This window comes from Dryobates pubescens, chromosome Z (assembly GCF_014839835.1).
Source record: "Dryobates pubescens isolate bDryPub1 chromosome Z, bDryPub1.pri, whole genome shotgun sequence".
Taxonomy (NCBI): domain Eukaryota; kingdom Metazoa; phylum Chordata; class Aves; order Piciformes; family Picidae; genus Dryobates; species Dryobates pubescens.
The window spans coordinates 128,481,134-128,500,109 of NC_071657.1; the positions used below are offsets into that span (position 1 = coordinate 128,481,134).

General features: G+C 37.5%; 1 protein-coding gene across 1 annotated transcript; it reads right to left on the reverse strand.

Annotated features, from left to right (window-relative positions):
• Positions 1-1,032: 1,032 nt before the first annotated feature.
• RPAP3 (RNA polymerase II associated protein 3) lies at positions 1,033-18,873 on the reverse strand. The gene is made up of 16 exons (XM_009899260.2): positions 18,684-18,873; positions 17,981-18,121; positions 17,374-17,496; positions 16,114-16,241; positions 15,434-15,555; positions 15,017-15,087; positions 13,690-13,821; positions 12,257-12,384; positions 10,582-10,703; positions 10,116-10,186; positions 9,858-9,974; positions 6,670-6,881; positions 5,347-5,542; positions 4,527-4,624; positions 3,061-3,161; positions 1,033-2,097 (listed from the first exon to the last, which is right to left on the reverse strand). The coding sequence occupies exons 1-16, from the start codon at positions 18,834-18,836 to the stop codon at positions 2,006-2,008; spliced, it is 2,007 nt and encodes a 668-aa protein (XP_009897562.2). The 5' UTR covers positions 18,837-18,873; the 3' UTR covers positions 1,033-2,005.
• Between the last annotated feature and the right edge of the window lie 103 nt (positions 18,874-18,976).

The following is an 18,976-nucleotide window of genomic DNA, read 5'->3' on the forward strand; positions in this document are numbered from 1 at the left end:
TCGGCAAGTCACTGTTAGATGTTTTATTTAGAAATGTCAGCAAAAGGCTACAGTAGCATACCATTCCCAAGATAAATCTTGGTGGCCTGTGTTCAGTAGCAACATGAATCAGGTCCACCCATCGACTCCACCAAATTCTTTATGCTTGAGCAGCTTCCTATCAATCAGTCTCAACATCTACAAATCTCAGCAAAAGGAGGAATGGGATCAGAAACCAAATATTTCAGCTTACTCTCATTAAAAGCATAGCAGAATGGGTGGAATTGTAGGTGACTTCTGGCCTACAATTTTCAAGTCTTTCCGCTATCATTTTGCTTTTACTGTCAAGGATCCACATCACAATCCTAGCTTTCATCCAGCAGCCTTTGAGAAGCAGCTTCTGAGAATGTATCAGGTACTCTGTAACAGTTACCCGCACACCTCTGCTCTACATTGCACAACTCATACCAGTCCACAAGAAGATATGCTGTACCTACAAAGACACATAAAATTACTTTGGTAACTACTCCTGCCCCACTTCTATTCAGCAGCATACCTGAAACACTGTCAGACAAGAAGAAATAGTGAATAGTTAACCACATAACTTGGGACACACCCATTAATAACAACTCATATTGTGGGTATATAAAGGCCCTCCCATTTCCCCAGTACCTATTCTGCTAGGGCTCAGTTCCTGGCTAATTAGAAGTTAACCTTAGGGATTTGGTGCTCTATTCATGTCAGCTGCTACCTAGCCCACGGTTGTAGCTCAGTTGCTTTTTGTTTTTAACCTGGATTATATCTGAACTAGGATATCACACGCCTGCAAATGCTTTTTAATTAGTTGTCTAATAGCGACTACATAGGAAAAGTATGAATGTTATCGTCCATTAATCCATCTTGGAAATCTGAAATCTTTTCAAACCCTACAGCTGTTTAGTCATTCCTCTGAAGAAAAGCTCAACTACCAAAACAAAAGCACTAATGTCAGAAGGCTTCCCAAGTCAGTATGGAGCGAGTGAGAGAGAGAAGCATCAGTAAAGCACAAAGGATGAAAGCAATGTGACAGAATATTAGGCAGGATGAAAGAGGTAGTGGTCAACCCTTGAGACACAGCCAACTATTTTAGACACCAGTGCTTGGATAACAGTTAAATCTTACAGTATACTTGACAAGAACTGTTCTTTCTTTTGGCCATGTGAACAGTATGAACAGTTTATTATACCTAATGCTACTTCTCACCTAAGAATTTCAGGTGATACTATGCCTTTGTCTTCCTCCTGGGGGACAGATCTCTCTCTTAGCTTCCTGAGGTTTCTTAAACCCTTTACCTGGTTAGGAACAACTGAGCCAAAAGGTAAATGTCATCATCAACCCACAAAAAAGTGTGGGTTTTTTTCCTAGACTAAGTTGACAGTATTTGGCTTCCTTCTATTCTGCAATTACAGCTGGAGTTCACAGCAACATCTCAGCTGCCAATGCGAAAATTCATCCTCAGGGTAAAAATCAAGCAAAAGAAATCTGGGAATTTTTGTCCACTGTACCTTAGGCTTGGCATATGACATGGGCTGATGTGGTGTACCCTTAGAAAAGAATGATTCAGGCAGCTTAAAAATAAATTTAGTATCTTCAATTCAACATTCAGTTTATTTCCTAAAATAAAAACTGTGCACATTTGTAGTATATACCATTTGATTCTTAGCAAAGACATGTTTATAAATAATTTTTTTTCCCTTTTATTAAAGACTTCTATCTACAATCCAAATTCTGATTTCTAACCTGCCCAGTTGTTTTCTTGGGCAAGCAGATTCCACTGAAGACAATGTAGACCTCTACTGTTTCAGGTGCTGGAAAGCAATGTACCTGCAGAACTAGGTAATTTTCTCCTCAGGCACTTGCCATTTGGCTAAGCCAAGTTTAAGTTTCATTACTTATACAAAAGGAGCAAAATTCCAGTCTTTAGAGGCTTCTTCAGATGATTTCCACATTAAAGAGGTGTGGAAACACAAATTTGCCAGTTATCTCACTAAGAGGAAACGCCGTACTTCCTCTCCAATTCTTCAACAGCAGCATCTTTCAATCCCATATGGTTCACATGGTTGAACAATGCTTGTGTAACTGTGAAAGAAAATCACAACAAACTGTTAGCTTTGTTATTCACACTCTTCAGGTAAGTTAGTCCAGTTCTTTCTTCAGTGAGAGTAAGAGCTGGATTATATAGCTGAAATATGAGGAAGTTTTTAGAACTACTGAGAGAATGAAAAAACAGTAGCAAAGGGAAGCTCTCATTTTGTTTTGATGCCCACAAGCTGCCCAACATTTCTTTAAACAAGTATATAATCCTGACAACGTAAACAGGCAGCTTTTTACTTTATTATCTTGACACTATGGCATTAAATGCAGAAAATAAAAACCAATGCCAGATGGCAGATGAAGCTGACATCAGGTTAATGGTGTGAATACAACTCAGGAGAGGAATTTACTTGCACTTCAGTAAGTCAAACAAGTCATTTATTTTGAGGAGAGTCAGGTATCAAGATTTTGAAAGTATAGTGGTTATTAGTGCACCTCAGCTGTAGACAGTAGATTTTACATGATTTGGACCCTAACAAATGTTTTGCTTGCGTCTCACTGCTACATATTCTGTAAATCATAAGCTCAAACTAATGTCAACCTGAGTTGCAAACTAATCTAGGCGATGCTGCAAGAGCAGGACAGATGACAGGCTGAGTTCTGTTGGCAACGCCTCTCAACCAAAGTCAAGATTGCCAAGAAATGGTTGTAAATTGTGGAAACACTGTGATTTGGGTATCTTGCATCTCATAGCAAAGCTTTCATACATATTTCATAAACCCCTAACAATGCCAGCTACAAACTGAAATACCAGAGGAGCTTCCTTCAGACTAAAATGCAGTTATTACTGAGAAAAACAAGAGGATTTACCTGTAGTTTTCAAGTCTTAACAATTAATAAAGAAGCAAAAGATTCAGAAAAATGATATGACATCCCTATTAACCTTTAAAGCAATCAAAAACTAGACATCACAAATGAGGTTTAAAAAGACACTACTGAATTACTTACTTTTTTTCTCCGAGCCTGACATAAACATTACTGCCATATCAAATCTTTTTAATTCAGATAGCCTCTGGAGGATTTCAAGAACGAGTGATGGCTCCTCTTTCCTGGAGATTATTAGAAACACAAAAATAACCATGGCTGATTAGATAGATTCAGTAGCTCCAAGAATATCAAAGACAGCAGGAACAATTAATTAAAAGGACCGGTGGAATTCCCTTCTATGTCTCTCTCATATTTTCTGCCTGTCTCATCGTTCCTGTTAATTCTTCCACATACAAAGTAAAAAGTCAACATCCAGAAATCTTTATATGCAAGTGCCATTCTGATACAGAGCAAGAATGGAGAAATATAAAAACCCAGACTGAGGCCAACTGACTGTTTTTATCCATTCCAAGATGGTATTCATTTTACATTCATGTGGTCAAGAGTAAACAAGAGTCTCCTTTGTTAAAAATGCCACTTGCTGTGAGTATTTGCATTTCATAACTTACCCTGTCTCCCTCTGAAGGAAATACCTTGTACCTTACTGCAAACAATTTAAATACCTTAGCCTTTATATGTCACACCACCAAAACATAGAATTGTATCTCTTGAGATGTCATGTTTCACCCCCCGGAAGGATATTTACTTATGAAGAAATGGAGGGAAAGGTTAACCTTGATTTACGTTTGCTTTTCCCCATAAAGCACCACCCTACAAACATTCCAAGTGCATGCTCTCAGAATAACACAGAGAAGCTGCACAGTGTCTCAGAAGGCTCAAATGGTAGCATGGATAGGAATTTCAAAGATAGCTGTCAGGTTCTTTTGCTCAAACACAGATTTACTACAGGCTAATGCAAAATGCTAGGAAGTAATTAAAAATAGAAGTCAGAACGTATCACAGTAAGCAGCACACAAAAATGAAACTGTATCTCAGGTTCAGGAAGTTAATATAGAAAGCTAATATTGTGCACTTATATAATACAAACAACTGTTACTTTATACGGTCTAATATTCCATTTCTAATGCTATTTATCAAAACTGATTTCAACAAGATCAAGTAAAAACTATTTATTTGTTTACCTCTTTTAGGATGAGAGGAAATGGGATTAAGCTGTGCCAAGGGAGGTTTGAATTGAATATTAGGGAAAAAAATTTTACTGAAAGAGTGGTGAGGCACTGGAACAGGCAGTCCAGGAAGGTGGTGGAGTTGCCATCCCTGGAGGTGTTCAAGCAGCCTGTAGATGTGGCACTTCAGGATGCAGTTTAAGTGGTCATGGCAGTTGGGTTACATTTGGACTCAATCTTAAAGGTCTTTTCCAACCTTAATGATTCCATGATTTTAAGATATGCTTCATTTCTTAAGAAGGAGCAAATGAATCATTCCAATTACTGCATCATGCTGGAAATAATTTTATAAACCCAAGGTTGTTGCTGGGGAGGGGAAGAAAGCAATATAAAGAAAAAAAAAGGGAAAGTTAAACTTACTCAATGTAGAAATCATGCAGAATTTTCAGTATCTGGTTAAACAAGTCTGGATCTAAGGATTTCTGGAACAGTTTCTGATAAAGTGAAGGCTCTATTTGCTGTGGAAACATTAAAAGAGAAATTATTTTTAGAGACATACAGTTGAGTCATGAGAATTACAAATGAGTTTTTAGATGTCTTGGACGACACTGAAGTGCATGAAAACAAAACCAAATCACTTGCACTATTTGATGTTTGGTTTGGGGTTTTTTTTTGGTGATGATAACTGCTAACTTCTTTTAAAAGGATGTTAAGCAGTATTTTTTGCAAAATACATATATGCAAAAATACAGAGTATGTAGATCAATGTTTCAAGCATTTCTTTCAGTTTGAAGAGATAGGAATGTTGCCATATCTAGAGGAGATTGGACGTGGCACTTGGTGCCATGGGCTAGTCATGAGGTCTGTGGAGACAGGTTGGACTCAATGATCCTCAAGGTCTCTTCCAACCTTAGTGATACTGCGATACCCTAAACCCACTAGTTTGAGAAATTAGTTACTAATACAGTCTTTACAGCATCAGGGCCTACATTTGAAAGACTAGACAGATTATGCAGAGGCTGTATTCAAAGGGAGGTAAGTGAAAAGTCAGGCACAAGAGGAGAAATACTGGAGTGTGGATCAAACTAATTAGAGTTATCTAAAGGCAATTAAAGAAAGGCACTACTGTGCACTGGTAAGACACTTGAAATATTCTTTCCACCTAAATTTGTGCTGTTTCTTCAATGCCAGTTGAAGAAGCTGTCCAAACGCCATCAATCAATAATGTATTACTTCATACCTTCAGGTACAAGTACATGTTTTCTGGACAATCTTTCAACTTCCTGAAGTCAGATTCAAGCTGGAAAGAATTTGCAGGAACAGGAGGGATTGGAGAAACAGAGCTAAATGACCTTTTGATTTCTTTTTCTCTCTGTTTGTTCACAGGGAAAGATGGATGCACCACCGAAGAAATTCCTTTCACGCTAGCAGGAAGCCTGCAGAGAGATGTTGAAACACATTTAAGGAAATCCAATACTTTGACCTAACTGGAGATCTTTCAATCCATTAAAATTATAAAATACTATATAAAAAGAATATTTTAGTTTAAGTAGGCATTTAAAAACTCCTTTCAAATTAAGGAAGCTTTAAACTTGATCCATCTTTTCCCAAAAAACACATCCACAAATATTTAGCAACATGCTTGGCCTTTCTCTGCTTTGCTCCTGGAAAGAACTGTGTTTTTTAAGGTATAGAGTTCTACCATACACAGCTGCAAAATAAATGTTGCATTTTCTGCAGTTTCACAATGCAAACCAGGAAGAAGGTAATGAAGAAACCATTTTCAACATTGATTACAGTGGAACCATTTTTTGTCCTTTAATTTGCCAGTTAGGTCGATTTGTTCTTCAGAAGTTAACACGTTTTTTTCTTCGACGCTTCACAGAAAAATCAATGTGAGTTGGAAAAGGTGGGTGCAGAGGGTGTTCCTCATACAAATTCTTCAATCAGAATTTTGTAAGAAGTCTTTATTATTAACAGAATGAGATGATGCCAGTGTATAGAACACTTTAAGCAGACTCCAGGCCCCTGCTAAAGCTAGGACAGTGGCTTCTGTGCTTCACTCTGGTTTCAGCCAATCAGACTTGAGTATGCCCAGCTAACAGGGTGGAACTTGGAACAAATCTCAAGTTATCAGCTGCTTGCTCAGCAGAGAAGAGTGGTGACACTCATCTTCTGTTCTCTCACACAACTGGTGCACAGAGCATGTTTGAACTTTTCTCAGAACTGACTCTAAAACATTACAAACAAAAATCAAACCTGGGAAGAATGAAGTGCACAAGGAAGAGAGTCTATCATGCATTCCAAATGGAAAGAAATTCATAGTGCTTTCCTGTATGAACAGGACTAGTTTTCCACCTGGCACTGAACAGATCATACTTGTGTCAACTACTACATGATCAGAAACAGACATGCAACAAAACCATTTCTTTTGATACTTTGTTTTAATTGAAATTCTCCAAATCATGTTCAGTAACTGATAACATGGAGAAATCTGAAAATGAAGACTACATTTCCACTACATTTACCTTTTAAAACAAGGATCAAAATTTTTTATACTTACTGCAATGGTGAAGTATCACTGATTTCTTCTATTTTCAAGTGCTTTGCTTTTGGAATGTCTGCTGTAGTCAAATGATCATCCTGATTCTCTGTCGTTTCTATACTCACCGAATTCTTCCAGTTGTTGACTACAGAAGTAGTGCTGGGCACTGCTGATGACACTGATGGTGTGTCATCATCAATATCTTCAATGGGTATTCTTTGCAAAGGTTTCTAAACAGAACACATACCTCATGTCATGCACATAGCCTCAACAGCAGCGTACATGCAGGCCCCAGCAAAACAGATGGGATTAGTTTTATAGTAATAATAATATCTTATGATAATCAATTTCATCTGTAGTGGTGCACATGGAATATACTTATATATGGCCAAAAAAAAAAACCTTCATGACAAGTCTGTGGGAAGCCTTGTATGACCATTTTATTACTCTACCCTTGCAAATCAGTGAATCCTTGATCTGGATGATTTCTGACCATGCAGTCTCTTTTCCCAGTAATAGGAAAAAATACAAAACATAAACAGTGTGTTTTTTTCCACCTAGTAAGTTTGAATGGGCAAGGACCAGGACGTATGTTGAAATCTATCAAGCAACACAGGCCTTGACCCTCAAATTATAAGATAATATATACTTGTAACTCAGCCCTGCTGGCTGATCAAGTTACATACATCATAAGGCAATCAATTCCATCACTCGGGGGCATAACAACTAAAATGCTTCCTCTTGTTTAATCTCTTCATGATCACCACTATTTTTTACCATCATCTAGCAGCACCTTCAGAGGTCTTACTGGGAAGCAACATTTGGAGGGGGGACAAGAAGTGAATAAGAACATAGGCTATACTGCCTAGAAATACAGAGGAAAATACACACAAACATACTCAATAACTTCAGACTTCTATAAATGGTAGATTTTTCTGATTGACTCTAACATGATCCCTAACTCTCCACAGCAGTTTGGAAACCATTTAAAATCACAACAAAACTCCCTAATCTTCTTGGTGTATTAATAGAAAATACATGATTTGCCTGGAAAATATATCATATCACTGCCACCAGAACTGGGAGGCTGCCTGCTAGATATGAAGCATATTACACATCTTTGCAACCCCTGGACAGTACTAAAAGCACATGTGCTTCATCTGTACTTGTTCTACCTTAACAGAATTACAAGGAAAAAACAATTAACCTACTATTTCCACTTAATTTAGCAGCCAAACTGAAAACCTAATATAATTGTCTATAATCTGCTAGTTCAGAAATTCATTTAGGTTTCTAGACATACTCCATCTGCTTATAGAGAATACATAATTCCTCCCTCGCCATTAAGAGGATCAAAATAATCACACATTTTCTACTGAAACCATCCCTTTAAATTATTTATTTAGTGTAAAGTTTTGAAATCATCAAAAGCACAACACTACAGTACTCCATAAAAAGTGTGAGCATGTCTTGTATTTACACAACTCACTGCTGAATGTATAAAGATTAAATGTTCTAAGAGGAGTACTCATGCATAAAGAAAGCTGCTATTACTCTCCATACTGCATTTTGTTCTATGCTAATGCAGAGTTACATTGGATGCTAGCAAGAAGTTCTTTACTATGAGGGTGGTAGAACACCAGAATAGGTTGCCCAAGGAAGTGATAGGGATCCCACCCTTGTAGACATTCAAGATCAGGCTTGATGGGGCTCTGAGCAGCCTGATCTAGTTGGGGATGTCCCTCCTTACTGCAGAGGGGGTTGGACTACATGATCTCTACAGATCCCTTCCAACTCAGTGCATTCCTATTATCTGATTACAAGCACTAATAATTCATAGACTAAAATATCTGGGTATTGGTTCTCAAGATTTAGACTATGTGGATAAAAAGCAGCCCAAGGCTCTTGCCCTTGGTGATACCAGCATATGACATGGGTAGGCAACATGTCTTGCTACCACTGCAGCTGCTATAGAAATTTTAAAGAGCAGATGGAAAGAAGAAAGTTTACCCAAAGCTTTCTCAAGTATGGCATCAAAACTAAACTGCATCCCCTTTACTTTCAACCCCAATACTAGCTACGGACCCAGGACAGAGTTGTGGGTTTGTCTTCCCATTTCATATTACATATAAAATCACACACCGTTGTTTCCAGAGTGTGGCATTGTAGACAGAATGCTTACACCAATGCTACTGACATACTGCATGGAAATGCTCAAGTTATGTTCTTGGAAAATATCAAGAGAAAATGTGTAAATTTTGGACTTCCCAGCAGCAAGATGTATCTAACAGGCATTAGCCTCCATAAATAAGCAAGAACTGGATTTCAACTTGTATCGGGTTTAGTTGAGCTGGCGTTAATTCTCCTCAAAGAATCCTTCCACTGCTGTGTTTTGCAGTGCTGTATCTGGGTGTTGGTAGCACACCAATGTTGTAGCTACTGCTGAACAAGTACCCGGGCTGTGCTTTTCCAACGATTCCCTGCCCCAGGAGTACACTGAGAGGTGGGCAAGACCTTTGGAGGGAACACAGGAGAGCCAGCAGACCCAAATAGGCCAAAGGGACATTCCATGCCACATGACATCAGCTCAGATACAAGAACTAAGTGGAAGAGGGAAATGGGGGATATTTGTTCATAGCATCTGTCCTCCAAGGAAACCACTATGTGTGCTAAAGCCCTGCTTCCTGGGATGGAAAACTGTCTGCTGAAGGGAAGCAGAGTATAGAACAGAATAGAATTAACCAGGATGGAAGAGTCCAACCTATTATCCAACACCATCTAATCAACTAAACCATGGCACCAAGCGCCCCTTCCAGTCTCTTCCTAAACACCTCCAGTGATGGTGACTCCACCACCTCCCTTGGCAGTCCATTCCAATGGCTAATCACTCTTTCTATGAAGAACTTCTTCCTAACCTCCAGCCTAAACCTCCCCTGGCACAGCTTGAGACTGTTTCTTCTTGCTCTAGAGAACAGCATCTCTCTTTGCTTTTGTTTCCGCCAGCAGTCTTTTGCCTGTGCTTGGGATTATTAAATTGATTCTACCTTATTACCAGCCTTTTGCTATATTTTCCCCTCTCCCCTGTTCAGGGGAGTGATAAGAGTGGCTTTGGTGGGCATTTGGCCCTCAGCCAGGGCCAAACCACCACACAACTTTAAGCTCTACTTTTCCCATCATTATTGAAAGCAACTCATAAAACAACTTACTGTTGATTTCAGGTATAATGGATTATCAATCAGTTTCACTATATTTTTTTTTTCATCTTCTTTTATCAATACTGCAGGATAATCTTGACAAGTCCACTTCTCTTTCTCAGCTAATTCCTGAAAAATTAGTAAGTTGTGCAAAAGATCAAAGTTTGAGGAATAAGATGAAGTTAAACATTATGCAATAAAGAATTAAAACATTTGATTACTACAAGCTTAGCCAAAAAAATAAATAAATAGACACACAAGTATACATACATTCCTTATTTTAGTCAGTTCATTTATTGCTTGTTTATTTCCAGGTTCCAACTTCAGAACAGCTTCAAAATCTGAATGGAGAAACGACATAGACAATCTGTAGACATAACAAGTTACAAAGTGCTCCTGGCAGACTTTTAAACCTTTTATTTTCCTTTCACAGTTCTCAAATAAAGGCAGGTAAAAATCACCCCATTGCTTACATCATGACCTTGTTTCTAAAAAGGATTTTCAAGCTTTCTTAGTACTCACTGTAAGTGACAATGGTTGTAATTTCACACAAAACTATCTTCTGATGATGTGGATACCAATACAAAAGTTTTCATATGTATTTAATGAAATCCTTAAATTTTACCCTGATAATTTCAATTAGTCAGTAATTGAGTTAATTGTCACTAGAAGATTAAAACAACAGGATACCCTTACACTCATCTCTTACCTATCACAGGCTAATTCAAAATCATACCTTGCACAGCTTCTTCTAGCTTTCCAAGAGCAACTCTGGCAGCTCCTCTTCTGGCAAAGGCTTTAGAATAGGATGCATCTAGGAGCAGAGCTTGTGTACAGTCATTTTCTGCCTCTTCATATCTCAGCAAAAGATTAGTACAAAATTAATAATCACTTTCACAAGGCAATTTCAAATGGAAAGCAGAGCTACCCAAAACAATTGAAGTATGAAAACAGATCTTAAACACCTATGTACACATCACTGGGCTAAAATGTAAAATTTCTCAGCACCTTGACATTTCAGCCTACTCTTTTGCTATCTCACAACACACTGCTGACTCTTTATCATCACAAATAAATGCAAGCATATAAACAAATTTCTCTACATCTGAATTTCTGTGCCTTGTCCTTAGCTACTTCAGAATGAGAAATCAATATATCCCTACATTAAAGCAATTTGTTTCATTTTAAGATCAAATTTACCCATCCCAGTTATATTTAATTATGATTCCACTATGTGCATATTAAAGTATTTTCATTCATTTCTCTTCCCCTTCTTCAAACTATCATTACATTTATGGAAACAGTTGTTTTCTTGGTTTGTTTTCTTCTTTTGCAGTTCTTACCACTTCTAGGGGTTTGGAAGAATACCAATTAATTTCTGTTGCATTTTATGTTTGGGTCCTCTTAGAAATGTATAGATGCATACACTGATCTATCCTACAGAACTGATTTTCTTGCAAGGTCATTGAATTAAAGTATCATTTCCTCAGACTCTCTGAGAACATTATTTGCATTGTAATGTCCTCTTTGGCTTCAGTACTAAATTACAAAAGTTGTGTCAGAAATACAGTGCCAGTTAGTTTATAATCTCATAATTTAAGATTAGTACTTTTGTTTCTTCACATACCCAGCCACTCTGTGTTAAAACAGATGACCAACATAACGCTCAGATCCCTGCTTTTCATGTTGCTAGTTTAAACTACTTTAGAATAGAATTAACCAGGTTGGAAAAGACCTTTGAGATCATCGAGTCCAACCTATCATCCAACACTATCTAATCAACTAAACCATGGCACCAAGCACCCCATCCAGTCTCTTCCTAAACACCTGCAGTGATGGTGACTCCACCACCTCCCTAGTCAGCCCATTCCAATGGCCAATCACTCTATGACACACATTTCACTCTTGAATAATGGTCGTATGTAATCTCCCATACTTGATAGAAAGGATTTGTTTCCCATTGTTTCTGGATGACTTGAATAAAGCTGAATTAAAAATAAAGTACCTGTGCATGTCTCCACTGGCAGAGTTAAAGAAAAACACTTTAAAAAGATGACAGTGTGTGGAAAAAGCTCCTACCCATTCCCTTTGAAGTCAGAAGTTATAATCCACATTTTTACAGTGCAATATTTAGCTGACTAGGTTTTACAAGCAAAAAAAGAGAAAGCTTTGGGCAATTCCTTTGAGAGGGGTGAACACACAGAATTTTGTGCACATAAAGAACGAAAGTCAAACATTAGAAATTGTAATTTAATACTGAAGCTGTTTTATTCTCTCAGAACTTCCTTCTATGAAATGCATTTTGAGATCACACATACTGATTCCCTTACTGAGTGAAAATCCAGTGGACCATCATTCCATCTAGTTCAAAACAATGAAAGAAATGATACAGCATACGTAATCTTACTTACTTTTCAACCTTTAGGTAAGCCATTGCTCTGTTAGCTGGAAGAAGAGCATTGGTGCCATCTGCTGCTATACCACGGGTGTAACATTCTATTGCAGCCTCGTACTTCCCTTCTTTGAAATAGCCATTACCCTGTAATATTCAGGTTAGAGAAAAAAGTAGTGTTCAGAAAGATCTAGTGAAATGGTCTTTTCTTATCCTTTTTAGTAGACAGGGTCACAGTATCAAGAACAGGAATGACACAGAATGCTCATAGCATGGCAGCTATTCATGGCATATTGCTAAATATCTAAGCTTGGAGGAAGACCACCCAAAAAAGATAATTTTTTTCTAGTACTTGGGGGGGGGGAAGAAAAAAAAAATAAGTCTTGCTACATGCATAGTTTAAGTGCAGACTTGTAAGGCTGTAACTTCTGATTGCTTTGGATGTTCAGGATAAAGCATCCTGAATGTCAATGCAAGCTCAACAAAGCTGAACCTTTGCAGTTCTCCTTTCAAAATAACTTTGAGCTGCACAAATCTGTTTCTGTCCTGCTACATCCATGACACTTACCCTCAAATATTATTTGGGCACAAATGTGGCTGTTATTTCCTAATTAATGCTTCCTAAAATAAAATTACAGCACTTTTTGTTTCTTTCCAAAAGACTAAAATTACCTTTTGCTCCTCAGTACTAAAATGAAGCCATGTACTTAATCTTCTTGACTACTCACTGGCAAGAAAGTGAAGGCCACAGTTCAGACTTGACAGGATCCACATTGCCAGGAACAGGACCACAGTGAATGAACTGCTACTAATGAAGTATTGCATTAGACTTAAATTTCTTTTCTGTGGCCTCTTCAAAATTATAAGAAACACGAATATCAATATATCAATAAATCAATCTCGGGTTACATAGCTAGATAGAACAGTAAGAAAACTGTGTTTTAGCTGGTATTATTATTTCTTAATTGAACCAGTGGACTGACTGAGAAATCCATAGCTAACTACAAGTCAGGATCATGTATTTAAAAACACATTTTTAATGTCACTGTACTCCCTCAGCTCTTTTTTATAGCTACCTTTCATTACGTAATCAGAGGTTTGAAAGAGAAGAAACAGTCCAAAACTGTACTTGGGAGGAGAAGGGGTCAAGATGCACATACTACTGCAAAAATGGGATTTTTGTAAAATACAGTTCCAGTTCTACTTATTACATATTTGAAATTTATCATATATATATAATTTGTGTTGTGTAATTATTCCTCCAGAAGAGTACAACCAGAACTCATTAACAACATCCTTACAGAGCTCAAAACGGGAAACGATTAAGGTTAAAAATCAAGAACATTGTCTTTGAGATTCAAGACAGTTTTAATTTACACATTTGTACTGCTAATAGTGTAACACAATGCTTTTTGCTAGTTCTCTTATATTCCACCAGAACCAGTGACTTACCAAATCTTTTTCTGTAATAGCCTTCTGCTTGAGCTGCTGCTCTTCAATGCGCTGCTTCTCGGCATCTGTTAATTCTGGTCTGACAGCATCTTCAACCTCTTTCTGTTCTGGATGTTCTTCTGATGACAGAGCCTACAAAGATGTATTTTTTTTTATCCCCCCCTCAAGAAGCATTTCCCCCAACAGCACACTTGCACAAAATAGACTGCAATATAGTCTAAACTTTAAACATATAGAAATCTGCCAAGTATTTTGATGGAAGTGGTTGTAAGTGGAAAAGAAATTGAAGAGATCATTCCAGTTATTGAAAATGTACTTCTGTGAGGCACTATGAGTCAAAATGTTATTTAGTAAATAAAAAGTGCTGTAGCACAATGTAAAATACACCAGGAAACCTGTCTCCATATATTCCCATTCACAAATCATTCAGTTTTTCAATTACTAGAGACTTTTGGATCTTCATTTTGAAAATTAACTTTTCAAGCACTTTGCAAACTACAAGTGAAGAGGTATAGGCGTATCCACACAGTAATGACAGGTAAGCTTGTCTACTAAGGTCGTCATAAGCAAAGTCCCTGTCATGACATAGATGAGCCTTGCAGCAGAGTATTATATTCTGCCCTATGAGGAGAGGCTGAGGGAACTGGGGTTGCTTATTCTGGAGAAGAGGAGGCTCAGGAGAGACCCTACCGCTGTCTACAACTACCTCAAGGAAGGTTGTAGCCAGGTGGGGGTTGGTCTCTTCTCCCGGGTGGCCAGCACCAGAACAAGAGGACACAGTCTCAAGCTGCACTAGGGGAGGTTTAGGCTGGATGTGAGGAAGAAGTTCTTCACAGAAAGAATGATTGGCCATTGGTATGGACTGCCAAGGGAGGTGGTAGAGTCACCATCACTGGAAGTGTTTAGGAAGAGACTGGATGGGGCGCTTGGTGCCATGGTTTAGTTAATTAGATAGTGTTGGACGACAGGTTGGACTCTATGATCTCAAAGGTCTTTTCCAACCTGGTTAATTCTATTCTATTGTAAACCACTTTCTGATTTTCCAGGCCACAGCAATCAGTGGCACTACAGGCAGGCTAGAAGTACAGCTTTATGGCCAAGGGAATGACAACAACCAAACCACAGACAGTGGTGCAGACATTCAGTCTTAGTCTACCAATCCATTATTACACTGACATTCACATGTCAGTTAATCCAGAAGAAATTGAATTTTGACACCAGTGAACTCCAAAAGCCAGGAAAAACATAAGATTTTGCTGACTTCTTGCTATAAATTCATACAAACTGTCCAGGGTAAATTTATAGTAGGGCCTATTAATGTTATTACCTGATAAATTTTCTTCAGTTCATTTTTTGCTTCGAAGTTATTTGCATCCAGCTCTAAAACTTTCTCATAATCTATCAAAGGTGAGAAGACAACGTTTCAGGTAGAAAATACAGGCTACCAACCAGCATATAAAGTAAGAGCCTTCTTTTGAGCTAACCCTTTTAAGCAGCTACCCAAGAAATCTGAGTTATTGCAAGCAACACATATATTCTAAGATATTTAAAGCTCAATTATTCTAGAACTAATAACTACAGAAATAATTTGGACTTGCTTCTTGAATTTTACCTTACCAGAAGAATATGCAATATAGTATTTTTTTGTTTAGAGGAAATGAAAACTGAGTTCCTACACCAAATAAGCAAACCACACAAACTTTAATCAAACAGACAAATAGTTAAGACATCTAAAAAGACACACCTTCTTTAGCACCTTGAAGATTTTTCAAAGCAAAGCGAGCAGCTCCTCTTCTGGCATAAGCCTTTGTGTAATTTTTATCTAAAGCAAGTGCTAAGTTACAGTCAGATTCCGCAACAGAAAACCTATAAAAAATAAGGAGAGGTTATTTTAGACACTTCTAGGTAACAAAATCCTAAACTTCAGTGATTTAGCTTAATTAGAAGCTCTGTAAGTTCTCTTTTCAGTGGAAATCTTGAGGTATAGAATACAGAACAACTCAGAATACATTAAAATATGAAAAGAAAACAGAGGTTAAGGACCTCTACTGCAACAGAAAGAGTAACTCTCCCTATCCTTTCTTCTGCCAAAAGAAATCAAAGCCTTAGAAATAGAGCTTACTGAATCTGAAAGGCAAATTAGACAGTGAACTTTTTTTTTCTGTTTTTGAACTTGTAATACAGAAGACAGTGAACTTCCAGCATGAAAGCTGAGATAAAAAAAGATGAGAAAGTCTCCCAGATTCCTTATCCTGGCCATTTCTATTTCACTTTGAAAATGCAAAAGCAGGCTGCAAAATCAATCTCAGACTGTATCAGAGCATGATAAATAATATACATTTAAAACCAGATGAAAAATCTGAAGGCAGAATTTCAAAGAAAATAAAAAAAAAATAGGGGGGATTTAACAATAAGAAGTCTTACTTTTTCATTCTATAAAAAGCTGATGCTCTGTTTGTGGGCAATACTGGATTGTATGGATCAGAATGCATCCCTCTAGTATAGCACTGTATAGCTTCATCAAAGTTCCCTTGTTTAAAGTAGTTATTACCCTGTGAAGAGAAAAAAGCCTTTTTAGAAAATTACTGTACACAGACACATTGCTACCTTTTGCTGAAAAAACAGCAAAGCTTTTGCTTTAGAATGCTCACACATTGGTGTTTAGTATTTCTCACAAAGCACAGCTTTACTGAGAATGTTTGTTTAAAAAGAAGTATTTCCAAGTACCCCATATGAAATGTTTTTCATGATTGATGCAGTCACAATTTTTTTTACACATATAAATGTATACAATTATTTTCAGTATCTGTGGTTCATTTTAAAGAAACCTACAACAAGCACATGTATAATTGCTTAGATTGCCAACTTTGAGATTTTAGTAACTAAATTGCTCATCTTTGTTTTCCAACATAAATATTCTAATTTCTGCCTGCTTCAGAACAGAATTATCTTCTGTGCCCTCAACTGCCTCCCTGCAGCCAACATGGTAAGGGGGTTGAAGACTTCAATTTCTCAATGTAGACTGCAGGTTATAAATCAAGGAATTTCCACAGGAGCAGATAAAGAGCACAGATGTCATCCACGCAGAAAAGAAAGGAAAATAATGTAATAAACTCCACAAACCTATAGACTGAAAAATGGTGCCAGGTGATTGCTTGTGAACAAAAGAGTTTCTTGGGACCACACAAGCTGCTACAAAACTTAGCTTATCTATCTCATATGACAATGAAGCATGAGGTAGGTGTTGCTGCATTCTACTTGCAAAATCAGGCAAAAAACTGTACTGGCACGAACCTGCCAAGGCAAGGAACACATGCGAGCTCACCCACCATTCCCAGGTGTACTGGCCTCACAGAGGGACTAATCCTATATTCTTGGGGAGTTTGGGGTATTCAGACAAATGCAGTTCGATCCAGTTCGATCCATACAGTAACTCTATATGGAAATCCAACTTCTCAAAGTAAAATACATCACCCACACCCTGATCATCATAAGACTGTATTAAACAGAGCCTGACAAGCTTTGTGGCAATCAGCGATGAGAAGAAAAATAAACACAGTGAAAATTTCCTTTCAAATGGGCACCACATTAGAAATGGGATACAAGTGGACAATCTTCTAAAAGAAACTGTGAATGCTCCTACATCTAAATTGTTGCTTTACAAATAAAGACTTATGACACAACCTTTTCCTTCTCAGCAAGAGCCTTTTCTGCATCTATACGAATTCCATCTTCTTCAGAGTCTGATTCTGGAGACACAGAATCATGAGTGCTATCATCCTTATCAAGTTCTTCAAGTATTTTATCCTGAAATCAGAAAAAAATAAACTATTACTTCATTATAATTTAACAACACAGAATAAATGACTTTAAGAGGTAGTAGCATGCTTTTTAAAATCTCTCCTAGTAAGTCTTCTTCAGTAAAAGATGACTTTAAAAGCAAAAGAACTATCCTCTACTATTGCCAGATGTGGTTAGTCTTATATTCTAGCAGAATTACGACCTTTTAAGAGACTTATTAAACCTGTTTGTTTTTTTTTTAATGTTAATATTAAAGTCAAATTCAATCTGCTGGAAGAAAGTACTGCCAATAGAAAACTCAAGTATTACTCAATATTCCAAACTTTAAACACACCACCTTTTCTGGGAGAAAGCTACTTTCCATAATACAGTAGCCAGCACAGTAAGATACTCACTTGTGGACTGACCTCTCAGCACTGTAACAAAATCTTACAGAAAACACAATCAGCTGGGGACAAGACTCAGTTAACAAGCAAATATTCTGACTCACCACATCAAGTTTTCCCCAAGCTTCATAATCATAAGACTTGATCTTATTTTTCTTGTTTTCCTCAGTGGTTATCTTTGAAGGGACTTTACTTTTGCTCTTCTTTTTTTTCTTAAAAGCCTTGCTTCGAATTGGTGGCAAATTCTAAATTGAAAGAAGCAATTTATTACAAAACCAATGTGTGAAAGTCCCTTTCATTACAGAAATTACAGTACCTCTACCTAGATATAGTATTTATCTACTGGCTACTTTTATTTAGAAACCCATCCGGCAAGCTGTTCTCAGGACCTCCACAAAAATCACTTAGCAACTATAACTCTTTCAATTCATAACAGCAGCAAGGATTCCAGGTACAATACAAAGTTAAGTTTCAGAAGAGACTGCAGAATATCACTGAAGTACCCCATCAATATATTAAAAGCCAGCAGCTAATACTGATGCTGCAAACTCAAATATTCTCCTAGATCTACCTGGAACTGACTAAAAATTTACTGTCTCAACCACCTACAGAGGCTACTGCCCCACCGCTCTGCTGGTGTAGCAGTTTACAGAGGAAATTTTTGGTATGCTTCAGTCCAAGGAGGAACTTCTATTCAGGTATCCTAAATCAACATAAGCATCTTGCTAAAGCAACAAAAGTAACTATGATAAACACAATCACATTATGAATAGCTGAGTTAATAATGACACTGGACACGATTTTTACCTCTTCTGGGACACCACTCTGTTTCCTTAGTTCAGAATCCACTTCTCTAATGTCTTTTTCCCAGCTCTCCAGTTCTCTCATAAAATCCTGCAGCTCTTCAGCATTTTGCTTAATTTGCAGCTGTAGTTCTAGTGCTTTATTTGGTGCACTCATTGTAATCTGCCACACTTCAAGGCAAAAGCTTTCTAGGGAGGCCCTGAAAGTATGGAGGGAGACAAACTAGTTATTTCAAAATTATGAAGTCTGACTTAAGTGCCACACAGGCTTCCCACCAGCACAGAAGCAATATTAAA

Bases quoted from the DNA above. Each gene is read 5' to 3' on its own strand.
- RPAP3 (XM_009899260.2), bottom strand. From the start codon at position 18,836: ATGAGTGCACCAAATAAAGCACTAGAACTACAGCTGCAAATTAAGCAA. The intron at 10,187-10,581 runs GTATGATTTTGA...TTCTCCATTCAG, and splicing joins GCTAGAAGAAGCTGTGCAAG to ATTTTGAAGCTGTTCTGAAG. The intron at 6,882-9,857 runs GTAAGTTGTTTT...TGTTCTGTTTAG, and splicing joins CATTATACCTGAAATCAACA to AAACCTTTGCAAAGAATACC.